The following is a 14,203-nucleotide window of genomic DNA, read 5'->3' as shown; positions in this document are numbered from 1 at the left end:
AGTTTCAGTTTGAGAAAGAGCTTGGTGTATCTGTGTTTTTCAGTGAGCTGAATCTAAAGTTAAAAGTGAGCTGCACTGCTGTGATCTCTGCCATCCAAAAGACTATATATGGATCACTTGGTGAATTCAGAAGAATTATAAATGTTTTCAGTCTTGAATGTAAACCCTAATGTGCTCCTGTTTGAAGGTTTATTAAGTCTTTTGGATGTTAAAAGGACAGCATACAGGTTACTTAGTGTTGTATTCTTTGCGGCGTGTATTTGATTCACAGTTTGTTTTAAAAAGGTTAACTTGAGTTCATAGAATAAACATTGTTTTGTTTTAAAAACAACTGGTCCATTTTCTGCTATACCATACCTGTAGAGTGAGCTGTGTGCTCCCCATGCCACAATCTATTAAAAGTTGTGGGTCAGGTGAACTCCATGATACACTTTGGGTTCTCTAAACCCTGGCCCATAACAAGCACAGAAGGATGAACTTCAGCTTACTGAGCCCATGTCAGTGGGTGTTGTTCCACTGAAGCTATCTTCCTTTCCATTTAGAACATAGAACATAGAACAGTACAGCACAGAACAGGCCCTTCGGCCCTCGATGTTGTGCCGAGCAATGATCACCCTACTTAAACCCACGTAACCCGTATACCCGTAACCCAACAATCCCCCCATTAACCTTACACTACGGGCAATTTAGCATGGCCAATCCACCTAACCCGCACATCTTTGGACTGTGGGAGGAAACCGGAGCACCCGGAGGAAACCCACGCACACACTGGGAGGACGTGCAGACTCCACACAGACAGTGACCCAGCAGGGAATCGAACCTGGGACCCTGGAGCTGTGAAGCATTGATGCTAACCACCATGCTACCGTGAGGCCCCTATTTCTTTGCCATCTCCCCAGATCAATCCAGAGAGTTCTATATCATATGCCGTACCGTTACAAATTTAGCATGAAATTCAAATCATTGTCTATTGATTGAATCTAACTCAGCTCCAGAAACGCTGCGGTAACATTAGTGCAACCTCAACTCCAAACACCCGATATATGGAGCCTACATATCAGCTGTGCATTGGCCCCACCTAAAAACTAAAGCTGTCAGGATCATGCTGCAGGAAAGAACAAGGTGAATGCATTACACACCCCAAAATTGAATGATAAATCACACTCCCCATTATCATACCCCAAAAATGGAGAAGAAACATACTCCTCACGAGCACACCCCAAAATTGAATAACTAAACGCACTCCCCCAATGCACTCCAAAATCAAACAATAAAATACAGGCCCAATATCACATCCAACATTGAACTAAATTCCCACTAACAACCCACCTTGAATGTGGGTATGCACTGAGCGCAAGTACAAATGTCAACTGTATCTGTCTCCACGTATCAGAGGCCTGAACATTTACAAGACACGGAATGGAAAAAAATGGAGCAGCATGAGCAAGGAAAAGAGTAAAACAAATCAACGCTACTGGCTCTCCCTGGTTAAGGTCCACTGGGCCATGCATGTGATAGTAAAATACTTCAGTTTCTCAGAAAGGAAACTGGGATGTCGGCATAGGAAATGATATACTTTCTTTATTTTATTTTCATCCTTCTGGTCTCAGAGATTCTATTCATTGATGCCAAATGCATTGTAGTTTGTGAATTACGTTAAATAATAAAAGCGCATAAAGATTTTAAAATGACAGCCAGGAAAAGTCCATTGAGCTCGTCCCATTCTACACTTTGCAATTAGGCATTATGGTTGTTAATGCTTCCTCCAAGCAGCAGCTATGTTATAAGGGGCCTCACGGTAGCATGGTGGTTAGCATCAATGCTTCACAGCTCCAGGGTCCCAGGTTCGATTCCCGGCTGGGTCACTGTCTGTGTGGAGTCTGCACGTCCTCCCCGTGTGTGCGTGGGTTTCCTCCGGGTGCTCCGGTTTCCTCCCACAGTCCAAAGATGTGCAGGTTAGGTGGATTGGCCATGCTAAATTGCCCGTAGTGTAAGGTTAATGGGGGGATTGTTGGGTTACTGGTATACGGGTTACGTGGGTTTAAGTAGGGTGATCATTGCTCGGCACAACATCGAGGGCCGAAGGGCCTGTTCTGTGCTGTACTGTTCTATGTCTATCTCCTGAGAGAAGCAAATAAAAATCTATGACTTCTTGCCCTGTTACAAAACTTAGCAGGGGCTGAAACATTAACACCTCACTAACACTGCTAAACACTGCTACTACTTCACTCTAGACATTTTCTCAACACTTTACCTTGCATTGACAGCCAGATCAAAGCTCTTCCAAAGACTTGTGTATTTTTAATGAGTGTGGCATGCTTGGTTTTAACCATTAACCCTAGCTGTGGTCCAATAGAACATAGAACAGTACAGCACAGAACAGGCCCTTCGGCCCTCGATGTTGTGCCGAGCAATGATCACCCCACTCAAACCCACGCATCCACCCTATACCCGTAACCCAACAACTTCCCCCCTTAACCTTACTATCAGGACACTACGGGCAATTTAGCATGGCCAATCCACCTAACCCGCACATCTTTGGAATGAATTGGACTGATCTTTGAATGTTTATTGCTGGGTCTTGGGAAGCCTCTTTTGGCACACTGCCTCTCCAGAAAAGGCAGAAGTTACCTCTCCAGAACAATGCATTAGGGCTAAAACTCAGATTTATTTACAGGTTAAACAACTTATATTTATGAACACCTTTAATGTATTAAAACATCCCAAGGTGCTTCACAGGAGTGTAATCAGACAAAGCTTCACATGGCCACATGAGGGGATAGCTGGGCAGGTAATCAAAAGCTGGTTCATAGATGTAGGCTTTAAGGAGCTACTTAAAAAGAGAGAGGAGCAGAGAGGTTTTGGGACGAAATTCCAGAACTGAGGACTGGGTAGCTGAAAGTCTGTCACCAATGGTGTCGTGATTAAACATGAGCATGCATAAAAAGCCAAAATTGGAATGTACCGAAGCCAAATAATGCAGCAGGATGCTCAATTGATACAAAGCTTAAATATAATGACGACAGGATCGGCTCACAGCCAGTTTATAGGACCACTTTTCAGAAAGTATTTCTTCCCAGTTTGGTAAACAACAGGACATTTAGAGGAGAGTCAGTTTTTTAGCGGTGCTTTGTTGACATAGGAGGTACGTGGGTGGCCAAGGCAACAGCTAATCCATCAGTATTTGAATTTTCTGCTGAGCTTACGAAAATGGGAGAATTCCTCAGTAGAGTCCATGGACCTCGGATGTCAGAACTGTCAATTATCCATGAGCACAACTATGAGACAGAATACTCAACCAATGTCATCTGCGTTCCAAAAGCAAAACCCACGCACCCCAACTAATTTCTAGATCAATCAACTTGGCCTGGTTCTTGCCCTGCTCAGTCAAGTTCATTTGTGTTAAACTGGAGCTAGAATGCTGGCAAAATCAAACTCTCTCAATGGTCTGAGTATTTTCTCATGCGCAGGGCCTCATTTATTTTACAGCTGCTTCCAAACTAGGTTATTAATCATCACCAATGTAGGAAAGATTTTCAATTAAATTCTGGGATGTAAAACATCTTTCAACTGTTGTGTCAGAAATCCTGTACCTGGATCAAATACAGTACAACCCATTAAGTTCCACAGAACCCTCAGTCAATTTTATTCAAGCAAAACATCCACGTTGCAACTGTCCTTGATCTCACAGAATGGGACTCTGCCACAGTCCTGCTTTCAATAGAAACGTCTTTCGTTACTTTTTTTCCTTTCTCTGTTACTGTCTCCTGGTAGTTCGCTATGTTTCTCCACCTTACCTGCCTCCCCTTCCTCCAGTGTTTTTCATTACTCTTCCCTTTCTCTGGAGTTTTTTGAACTCTCGCTCCTCATGATTCGTACCGTATCATTGCCTCGTCACTCGAGCAATTTCTTTGACTGCCATTCTCTTTTACGCACAGGGCTGAATCACAAAGTTGACTTGCAGGCACAGCGACCTTTATTGCAAGGGGAATAGGGTATACAAGTAGCAAACTCTTGTTACAACTGTACAGATTGTTTATGAGAACTGCATTAAATTTTGGTCTCCTTATTCAAGGACGGATGTAATTGGAGACAGTTCACAGAGGGTCCACTAGGTGGATTCCTGGAATGGCGAGGCTGTCTTACGGGGAAAGGTTGAGATGTTTGGATTTATACTCATTAGAGTTCAGAGGAGTGAAATGCGATCTTTTTAGCTACAAGATTCTGAGTAGGCTTGACAGGGTAGATACTGAAGGATGTTTTCCCCTTGCGGGGACATCTACAAGAAGGGGACACAGTTTCAGAATAAAAGGTCTCGATAGATCAGGAGGAATTTCTTCTCTCAGAGGGTGGTTAATCTTTGTAGTTCTCTAGTCCAGAAAGCAGTGGAGGATGGGTCACTGAATATATTCAAGTTAGGTTACAGTTTTTTTTAACTACAAAGGAGTCAAAGGTTTTGGGGGGCAGTTAGGAAAGTGGGATTCAGGCAATGACCAGATCAACCATGATATTACTGAATGGCAGTGCAGGTTCGAAGAGCTGAATGGCCTATTCCATCTCTTCTTTTTAAATTTTACTTTAAGTCCCTTTATAATTTTTAATCAGTCTTGATGATAGAACTGCTAAAGGAATGGAACTTTTAAATCCCATTACCATTTGCCCATTACAGATTTGTTACCGAGCAGGAGGGGGGGCACCATGTCTGCACCAGCTCTCCGAAAGAGTAACTCACCTAGTTTTGTTCTCCTGCCTTCTCCCTTTAATGCTGCAAATTCTTTCCTTTCAAATTGAATTGAATTTATTGTCACTTGTACCAAGGTACAGTGATAAGTATTGTTGCGAATAGTCCAGACAGATCGTTCCATACATTAATAATATAGGACATAAGGTAAATGCACAATGTAAATATATATCGGATGAGCACACGGAGTGCAGTACTGCTCAGTAGAGAGGATGTGTGAAGAGATCAGTTCAGTCCAGAAGAGGGTCATTCAGGAGTCTGGTAACAGCGTGGAAGAAACTGTTTTTGAACCTGTTAGTACGTGTTCTCAGACTTTTGAATCTCCTGCCCGATGGAAGAAGTTGGAAGAGAGAATACCCCGGGTGGGAGGGGTCTTTGATTATGCTGCCCGCTTTCCCAAGGCAGCGGGAGGCGTAGACAGAGTCAATCGATAGGAGGCAGGTTTGCGTGATGGACTCGGCGGTGTTCATGACTCTGCAGTTTCTTGCGGTCTTGGGCCGAGCAGTTGCCATACCAGGCTGCAATGCAGCCAGATAGGATGCTTTCTATGGTGTATCTGTAAGAGTCACTGTGGACATGCCGAATTTCCTTTATTTCCTGAGGACGTATAGGCACTGTTGTGCTTTCTTGGTCATAGCATTGACATGGGTGGACCAGGACAGATTGTTGGTGATGTGCACATCTAGGAATTTGAAGCAGTCAACCATCTCCACCTCTGTGCCATTGATACATAAAGGGTACGCACAATACTTTGCTTCCTGAAGTCAATGACCAGTTCTTTAGTTTTGGTGATGTTGAGGGAGAGATTGTTGTCGTTACACCATGCCACTAGGTTCTCTACCTCCCTCCTGTACTCTGACTCATCATTGTTCGAGATCCGCCCCACTACGATCATGTCATCAGCAAACTTGTAGATGGAGTTGGAGCCACATTTTGCCACACAGTTGTGTGTGTACGGGGAGTAGTAGGGGGATAAGTATGCAGCCTTGCGGAGCCCCAGTATTGAGGACTATCGTGGAGGTGTCGTTGTTGTTTATCCTTACTGATTGTGATCTATGGGTCAAGAAGTCAAGGATTCAATTGCAGAGGGAAGAGTCAAGTCAAAGGTTTTAGGAGTTTTGATATTAGCTTGGCTGGGTTTATGGTGTTGAAGGCGAAGCTGTAGTCAACAAATAGGAGTCTGACGGAGGAATCTTTGTTGCTCCAGGGATGAGTTAGGGCCAAGGAGATGGTGTCCGCTATGGACCGGTTGTGGCGGTATGCGAATTGAAGTGTATCAAGGCATTTTGGGAGTATGAAGTTGATGTGTTTCATGAACTTGTGGCATTGTGGATAGCACAATCGCTTCACAGCTCCAGGGTCCCAGGTTCGATTCCGGCTTGGGTCACTGTCTGTGCGGAGTCTGCACATCCTCCCCGTGTGTGCGTGGGTTTCCTCCGGGTGCTCCGGTTTCCTCCCACAGTCCAAAGATGTGCAAGTTAGGTGGATTGGACATGATAAATTGCCCTTAGTGTTGGGTGGGTTTACTGGGTTATGGGGATAGGGTGGAGGTGTTAACCTTGGGTAGGGTGCTCTTTCCAGGAGCCGGTGCAGACTCGATGTGCCGAATGGCCCCCTTCTGCACTGTAAATTCTATGATCTATGACCAACCTCTCGACTCACTTCATAATGATAGATGTCAAGGCCACAGGATGGTAGTTGTTGAGGCATGTTGTCTGGTTCTTCTTTGGCACCAGTATGATGGTGGTCTTCTTGACGAAGGTGGGAACTTCGGAACGGAGTAGGGAGAGGTTGAAGATGTCTGCAAACACACCTGCCATTTGGTCCATGCAGGATCCGAGTGCACGACCAGGGACTCCATTGTGTTTCGAGGGTTCACTTTCAAGAAGGCGAATCTGACTTTGGAAGCTGTGACGTTAGGAATGGGTGTGTCCGAGGCTGCTGGGGCGGTTGACAGCGGTTTGATGGTTTCCTGCTCGAACCGAGCATAGAATACATTGAGTTAATCGGGGTGGGGGCCACTGCTGCTGGAGATTCTACTCGGCTTTGTTTTGTATCCTGTTATGTTGATTAAGCCTTGCCACAACCGATGAGAGTCCACGTGGTTAGTATGTGACTCTAGCTTAGTCTGGTATTGTCTCTTGGCGTCCCAGACGGCTTTGTGAAGGTCGTACCTGGATTTCTTGTATAGGTCAGGGCCGTCTATCTTGAACGTCTCAGACCTAGCCTTGAGTACGGAGTGAATCTCCCGATTAAACCATTGTTTTCGGTTAGGAACGTACATACTACCTTCTTTGGCACCCAATCTTCTACACACTTGCTGAGGAAGTCTGTGACGATGGTGGCATACTCTTAAATTGGCCGCTGAGTTCTTGAATATGGACCAGTTTACTGACTCCAAGCAGTCGCCTAGGAGCTCATCTGCTGCCTCGGATTCTTTCACAAGTTTCTGCTTGTATGCCGGGAGAAGGAGCGCCGTCTTATGGTCCGATTTTCCGAAGTCCAGTCGGGGGGATGGATCGGTAGGTGCAGTCCAATTAACAGTCTAATTCTCTTTGAATCCTTCAGTTGAACCTGCTTCTGCCACACTAATAGGCAGGGCGTTCGAGACCCTAAGTACTCACAGCATGAAAAGGTTTTTCCTCATATCACAATTTCTTCTTTTACTAATACTTTAGATCGTGCCCATTTGTTCTCAATCCTTTCAGGATTGGGAACAGTTTCTTCCTATCTACCTATTTATCCCCATCATTCCAGACCCCTCATGATTTTGAATACCACTATCAAATTTCTCAGGAAAACAGTCTCACTTTCTCCAATATATCTTCATAACTGAAGATCCCCATTCCAGGGACCATTCTCGTGAATCTTTTCTGCATTTTCTCCAATGCCTTCAAATCTTCCCAAAGTCCGGCGCCCAAAACTGGATGCAGTACTCCAGCTGAGGTCCAACTAGCGACGTACACAAGTTCAACATAAGCTCCTTGCATTTGTACTCTATGCTTCTGCTAATAAAGCCTAGGGTACTGTATGATTTATTATCTACGCTCTCAACCTGTCCTATCCCCTTCAATGATTTATGCACATACATACCCAGGTCTCTCAGCTTCCCCATTAGAGATGCACCCTCTATTTTATAGCATGTTCCTTATGCCAAAACAAACAACATTTTTCTCTGCATTGAACTTCATCTGCCACCTGTCCACCCATTCCACCCACTTGTCTAAGCCCTTTTCAAGTTTTACACAATCCTTCTCAAAGTTCATAATGCTTCTGAGTTTTGTATAATCCGCAGACTTTGAAATTGTGCCCTGTGCACCAAGCTCTAGGTCATTGATACATATCAGTAAAAGCAAGAATCCTAACACTGACCACTGAGAAACTTGACTACAAATCATCCTCCAGCACGGAAAAACATCCATCTCTGTTCCCTTTCACTTAGACAATTCTGTATCAATGTTGCCTCTATTCCCTTTATTCCATGAATCTATATCTCTGCTCACTAGTCTGTTGTGCATCACTATATCAAATGCCTTTGGAAGTCCATGTAGACCACATCAAAGGCATTGCCCTCATCTACCCTCTCTGTGCCTCTTCAAAAAATTCCAGCAAGTTCGTTAAACCGGATTTTCCCTTAAGAAATCCATCCTGGCTTTCCTTAATTAATCACATTTGTCCATGCAATTACTAACTTAGTCCCGAATTATTGTTTCTAGAAGTTATCCTTACATCTTTTCTGAACAAGGGTGTATCATTTGCAATTGTCCAGTCCTCTGACACCACCCCCAAGTCCAAAGAAGACTAAACAATAATGCCAGTGTCTCCTTAATTTCCACTCTTACTTTGTGCAGTATCCTTGGGTGCAGCTTATCCAGTCCCGGTGACTTATAAACTTTATTTACAGATAACCTATCCAATACCACCTCCTTTCCAATTTATAACTCTTATACTTTCTGAATTACCTCTTTGCCATGGCTTGGGTAACATCTTCCTCCTTGATAAAGACAGATGCAAAGTATTCATTGAATATCTATCTATACCCTCTGCTTTAAAAGTCTAAATTCCCTTTTTGATCCCTCATCACCCCTACTCCTTCTTTTATCGCCTTTTTCTTTTTATATGGTCATAGAAGACCCTTTTATGTAAGCTGCCAAAAGGCAACCTTTATTACAAGAGGATTACATAAGGAATAGGAGTAGAAGTAGCCCATTCAGCCCTTAAAGACTGCTTAGCCATTCAATTAAGTCATCAATGACCTACTATCTCAATTCCACCTTTCACACAATCCTCATATTCCTTGATTCTCTTTAGCGTCCAACAGTCTATCAACTTCCGTCTTATATGTGCTCAACGATTAAGCATCCACAGATTTCTGAGGTATAGAATATCAAAGGTTCTCAAACCTTGATCAAAGAGATTTCTTCCAGTTTAAGTCCGACACACTCAATCCCTTTTCTGAATCTGTGAACCCTAGTTCTCGCTCAGCCAGGAGAAAATAACCTCCTAGCACCTGGGCTGTGATGCCTCTTCAGAATTGTATATGTTTCAATGAGATCACGTCTCATTCTTGTCAACTCTAGGGAATAGAGGCCTGCACAGTCTCTCGTCATAGGACAATTCCCCTCAGTGAGCTGAAGTCACCACCACTTGGATCATTTCACTTGCGACATTTACAGCTGTCAAAAAGATCTCAAAGTCCATTGGAGCAATTAACTCAAACCCAGCTACAAAAGCGCAACAGTGATCCTCCTTAACTACCGGACCTGACAAGTCTCTCTTACTTGGACAAGACTCACTCATCTGGTTTCAAATTACAACATTTGGCACCTCTCATTCCACTATACAAAGACAGCCCCACGTATCCTAAACAAGTCTTCTTCCACTTCAGTGCACATTTCCCCAGTGCAGATGACACCGCTTACCTCCATTTTGTTATCAGAATCTGGACAAGCCATTCATGCTGGAATGTCAACACCTGTGCAAAGCAGTCTCACTTCAAAACAACGCTGCAGTTAAAGTGTCAGTACAGTCTGAAACTAGAGTCAGAGCCTGGCTTAGAACCGAAAAAAAGTAGAATAAGCTTCCTGAGAAAACAATCTCATCTCATTCACCTGTTAAATCCATCCTTGACGCCCCATTTACTTTCCACAGATTTAGCACTGATGTGAAGCCAAAGCCATTCTTGCACAGGTACTAAACATATGCGAATACACTGTCAGAGTATCTGGATTTAGAATAAGTAATCTTCCTCTTATAAAATCAATAAAAACAAGCTTACAGGAATTATCTAGGAGGGTGAGGTATTTACCGAAGATTATACATGATTGCATGAAAATTGCCAAAATGGGATGTGACTCGGCTTGCTTGGAGCATAAATCTTTCATTGAAAAACACTTCCAGAAAGGATCACAGAAACATATTCCATTAAACCTAACAAAATGGTTGAAAGTGCCTCAGGGGATTAAGTCTTTTCTGATTTCTGACACTGTATTTTTGAAGAAGGTGCCTAGCTTCTAACTACATAACATAATAAGCACCGTGAATAAGAACCATGGATACACAAGTGTTAACAATAGTAAAAGCTAACAAAGCTGTCAGATTGTCATAAAAGAGGGGAGCTTTATCCAGAGCCAATGTTAGGGTTAAATAGCGAACATCAGGTTAGAAGGCAGACAATCAGGAATGTTTCAAGCGAAAAGAGGAGTCTGACAAGGCTGTGTACTGTCGTCAATATCGTGCAATCTGTACACAGAACAAATATTCAGAGAATTAGATGTACTTACAGGGGTAAAAACTGGAGTCAAAAACATCACAAACTCGCAGTACATCGATGACACAGCGTTACTCGTAGAATCAAGTGAGGCTCTACAAAATATTTACATCAAGAAAAATCTAGATGTTTGGACTATGGATCGAGTCTGAACACCAAAAGGCAATAATAGTTAGAAGGAATACATTGGAAGATATTACAGTGAAGATTGAAGTGGCTGGTGTCATACTGGAATAGATAAATTGTCTACTTGGGGCAAATGATAACAGAAGATGGTAGATGCGAGGCTGAAATTAGGAGGAGGAAAGAGATAGTCAGAAGTAATTTCATGAAGACGAACAATGTGTTAACAAGTAATCAAGCTTGTAACAAAGAAAATAGCTCATAAGATGTTACATTCTATCGACTTTCCTGAATGCCTCAGAAACATTGACAACAATAAAGATCTGTGGAAGAAAATAGATGCCATTGAAATATGGATGATGCTAAAATATATGCTGAAAATGTTATATGTGGACCATAATACAAATGAAGAGGTGATCAAAATTGCAAGCAAAAAAACTCTATTCCAGAAAAGGAAATGTCAGAATTTTGGCCATTTGATTAGAAAAGCCACAGTGATCTCTTCCAAAGAGCAACAGAAAGAAGAGTCCACCTTGGCATAGTTGGATGTTTGGCATCACTTTTCAAACAACCAGCAAAGGCATGATCTGTGCTGCTGGACTGGAGTCAAGTGCAGGTCAGTTTCAGATTCATGTATGCTGTTGTGTTGAACTGGGCACCATTCTTCTTTTCTAGCTTAGAACAAAAACGCTGTTTAATGCTGAAAGCTACGCTGCTTACTTGGGCAAAGAAGGACCCAGCTGATGGACACTTACAATGAACTGTTCGATGTCTCTCTCCAGGCCAACATTTGGAAGGTCAGGCATCATGTGTGCCACGACTTTAAAGCCAGCATCTTTTGCCAGTTGGAATGACTCACACACGGCCCTGACAGTGTGACCCCTGAGGAAAGAAGAGAAGCAAAAGGTTTAGCCAAACGAGTCACGAGTTCTATCAGCAGGACACAGTCGAACAGCAGGGACTCAATGTCATCAGGATCCAAAATAAAATTATATTGAAGTTTCTTCTTATGTGTACCAATAACGGAAAACATTTTAAAAAATCACACTGCATACCAGCTGACACTGCTTTGATCTTCAATCAGTCTTACTTTACCAATCTCTATTTCAGCTGTGCATTTATGCAACCTTGCAGTTGTGCCTAACCGTGCAGAGGGTGCTTAGAGAGTGATATGCCTCTCTCCACATACAAGCTGCTCCTGCTAGACACAAACATTGATCCTCACTTTATACTTAGCTCCCATCTATATCGCCCAGTGGTTGCATGTGCAGATAAGATTGGCCTCAACCAGGGATATTATAGGCAACAATAGTGTTACGGAATCATTCACGACACAGAAGTATGCCATTCAGCCCATTAGATTTGTGCCAGCTCTTGGTAGAGCAATCCACAGTACATTCCCCCACCATCCTCATAGCCCTTCAGATTTATGTTCAAGTAATGATCCAATTTCCCTGATCACCTCCACTTCCACCAACTTTTTAGTCAGTGAGTTCCAAGTCAGAACCACTCGCCGATAAAACCACTCATGTCCCCATTGTCTGCCTCATCCAAACTTGTCATAAACTTGTACAGCTCAATCAAATCTCACCCTCAATTTCTTTTGCGCCAAGGAGAATAACCCAACTCCGCCAATCTAACTTTGTAGCTAAAATTCCTCAGCTCTGTATTACATCTGTGATGAATGTAAGGAATTGTCATATTTTATACATTTTTGCAGTGACGTTATTTAAACATGGATTAAGATGCATACAGACAGTATGTCTGCTAAAGCTGTGAAAAAGGGGTCATAAAAGTGAGGTAGTCACTAATTTTTTAGGTTAAGTGTTCTGCTAATGGAATGTTGTTTATGTTTAAAGGACAACTGGGGTGTAGATAATTTAAGGAGGCATTGCGTTGGGTCCTGGCTAAACAGGTCATGGGACATCTTGTGGAAGGAGACAGAGGAATACCTTATATGCTTTAGGTACCGATTCTTTTACTAAGGGGAGGAGCCAGGTCCGTCTGAAAAGTTTGTTCTTCCTAGGATTTTAATCGAAACAAAGTGTTTAAGTTTTGGTCCTGAAACTTTCTCACTCTAAAGATTCTACAGAGAAAAGCGGGTGAAAAACCGGTTGTTAACTTTATTCATGAGTGGTATTTGGACTACATTAATTTGCTTAATTGAAATACAAACGCAGGTTTAGGAAGCATGTGAAAGTTTCTCCTTTCAGTTAACAACTGTTGCAACTATTAACTGTAAAGCTATTTCTTTGCTGTTAATATGGTTAATTCTATGTTTAAATTAAAGTTTGTTTGAACATAAAAGATACCAATTGGTCAGTGTTATCATTCCTGTGGTGCAATAACATTTCCTCACAATTTTACAAATTGCAAAGTATTGGGGTTCTCATCCGGGATCCTAACCAAATCTAGTTGATGTTATAATTGGACGGGAAGATCCCAGAATGACTGGCTCAAAAGACTGTAACAGAGTCACAACACCACAAATTAATTTTAACAAGAAAAAATATGTATGAAACATGAAAAAATTGGATGAGAATAGAATACTACTTTACTCCCCCTTTAACCTAATAATTACACACAGGTTTTAGTATTAACATGTATTACAAAGTACTTTTTAAAAAAATATATAAATTTAGCGTACCCAATCCATTTTTTCCAATTAAGGAGCAGTTTAGCATGGCCAATCCACCTACCCTGCACATCTTTGGGTTGTGGGGCAAAACCTACGCAAACACGGGGAGAATGTGCAAACGCCACAAGGACAGCGACCCAGAGCTGGGATCGAACCTGGGACCTCGGCGCCGTGAGACAGTAGTGCTAGCCACTGCGCCACCACGCTGGCCACAAAGTACTTTTTAAGATCTGTTTTTTTAAATAATGGTCTCATTAACATACAGAGTTCTTTTAAGCACACAAAATAACTGTGGTAAGATACATTCCTCTCTGAACCTAACTCCCCCCAGATGATTATTATACCGTGAGCCAGCTTGCTCAGCTTCCACAGTAGTGATTTCAAGTTCTGCTTTCAAATCTTCTTTTAAATTCTTTCCCTCCGCTGCTTCTATCAAGGTTTCTCTTTCAGGTTTTACACCTCTCTCTTCAGGTTTTCTTTGTCTCAAAGATTTTTACACAAACTCAAGAGGTCCAGCCACCGATTTCCACTATTATTTCAAATAATGTCTCCCAAACTGTAGGAATTTATCGGAAACCTTAAAACGACTGCAGATATCTTTCTAGCCTCGCAAGATCCAATGCCGGTTCAAATTTCTATTTCTACTGAACATTAATCCGTTGTGGTTCCCAGTTTCTTTTATTCTGATAACTCAAGACTTCTTGGTGGAGCAGTGGTTAGCACTGCTGCCTGGGTTTGTGAGGCGTTTGCACATTCTCCCCGAGTCTGCGTGTGTCTCACTTACACAACGCGAAGATATGCAGTATAGGTAGATTGGCCATGCTAAATTGCCCCTTAATTGGAAAAATTAAAAAATACATATAATAAAACTTTAGACTTCTTGGAAACATCTCTTCATTTCTCTAGTTTCCCTTACTAGATGGACTCTAGG

The 14,203-nt window shown here is 42.4% G+C and overlaps 1 protein-coding gene across 1 annotated transcript in view; it reads right to left on the bottom strand.

Annotated features, from left to right (window-relative positions):
* elp3 (elongator acetyltransferase complex subunit 3) overlaps positions 1-14,203 on the bottom strand; it is a 144,024-nt gene that overhangs the window by 63,157 nt on the left and 66,664 nt on the right. Inside the window, 1 exon segment of the mRNA XM_038800483.1 lies at positions 11,390-11,516. Within this exon segment, the coding sequence (XP_038656411.1) occupies positions 11,390-11,516 (127 nt within the window).

This window comes from Scyliorhinus canicula, chromosome 6 (assembly GCF_902713615.1).
Source record: "Scyliorhinus canicula chromosome 6, sScyCan1.1, whole genome shotgun sequence".
Lineage (NCBI taxonomy): Eukaryota > Metazoa > Chordata > Chondrichthyes > Carcharhiniformes > Scyliorhinidae > Scyliorhinus > Scyliorhinus canicula.
The sequence above is the reverse complement of the archived record's forward strand: the minus strand, read 5'-3'. Positions and strand labels throughout refer to the sequence as shown.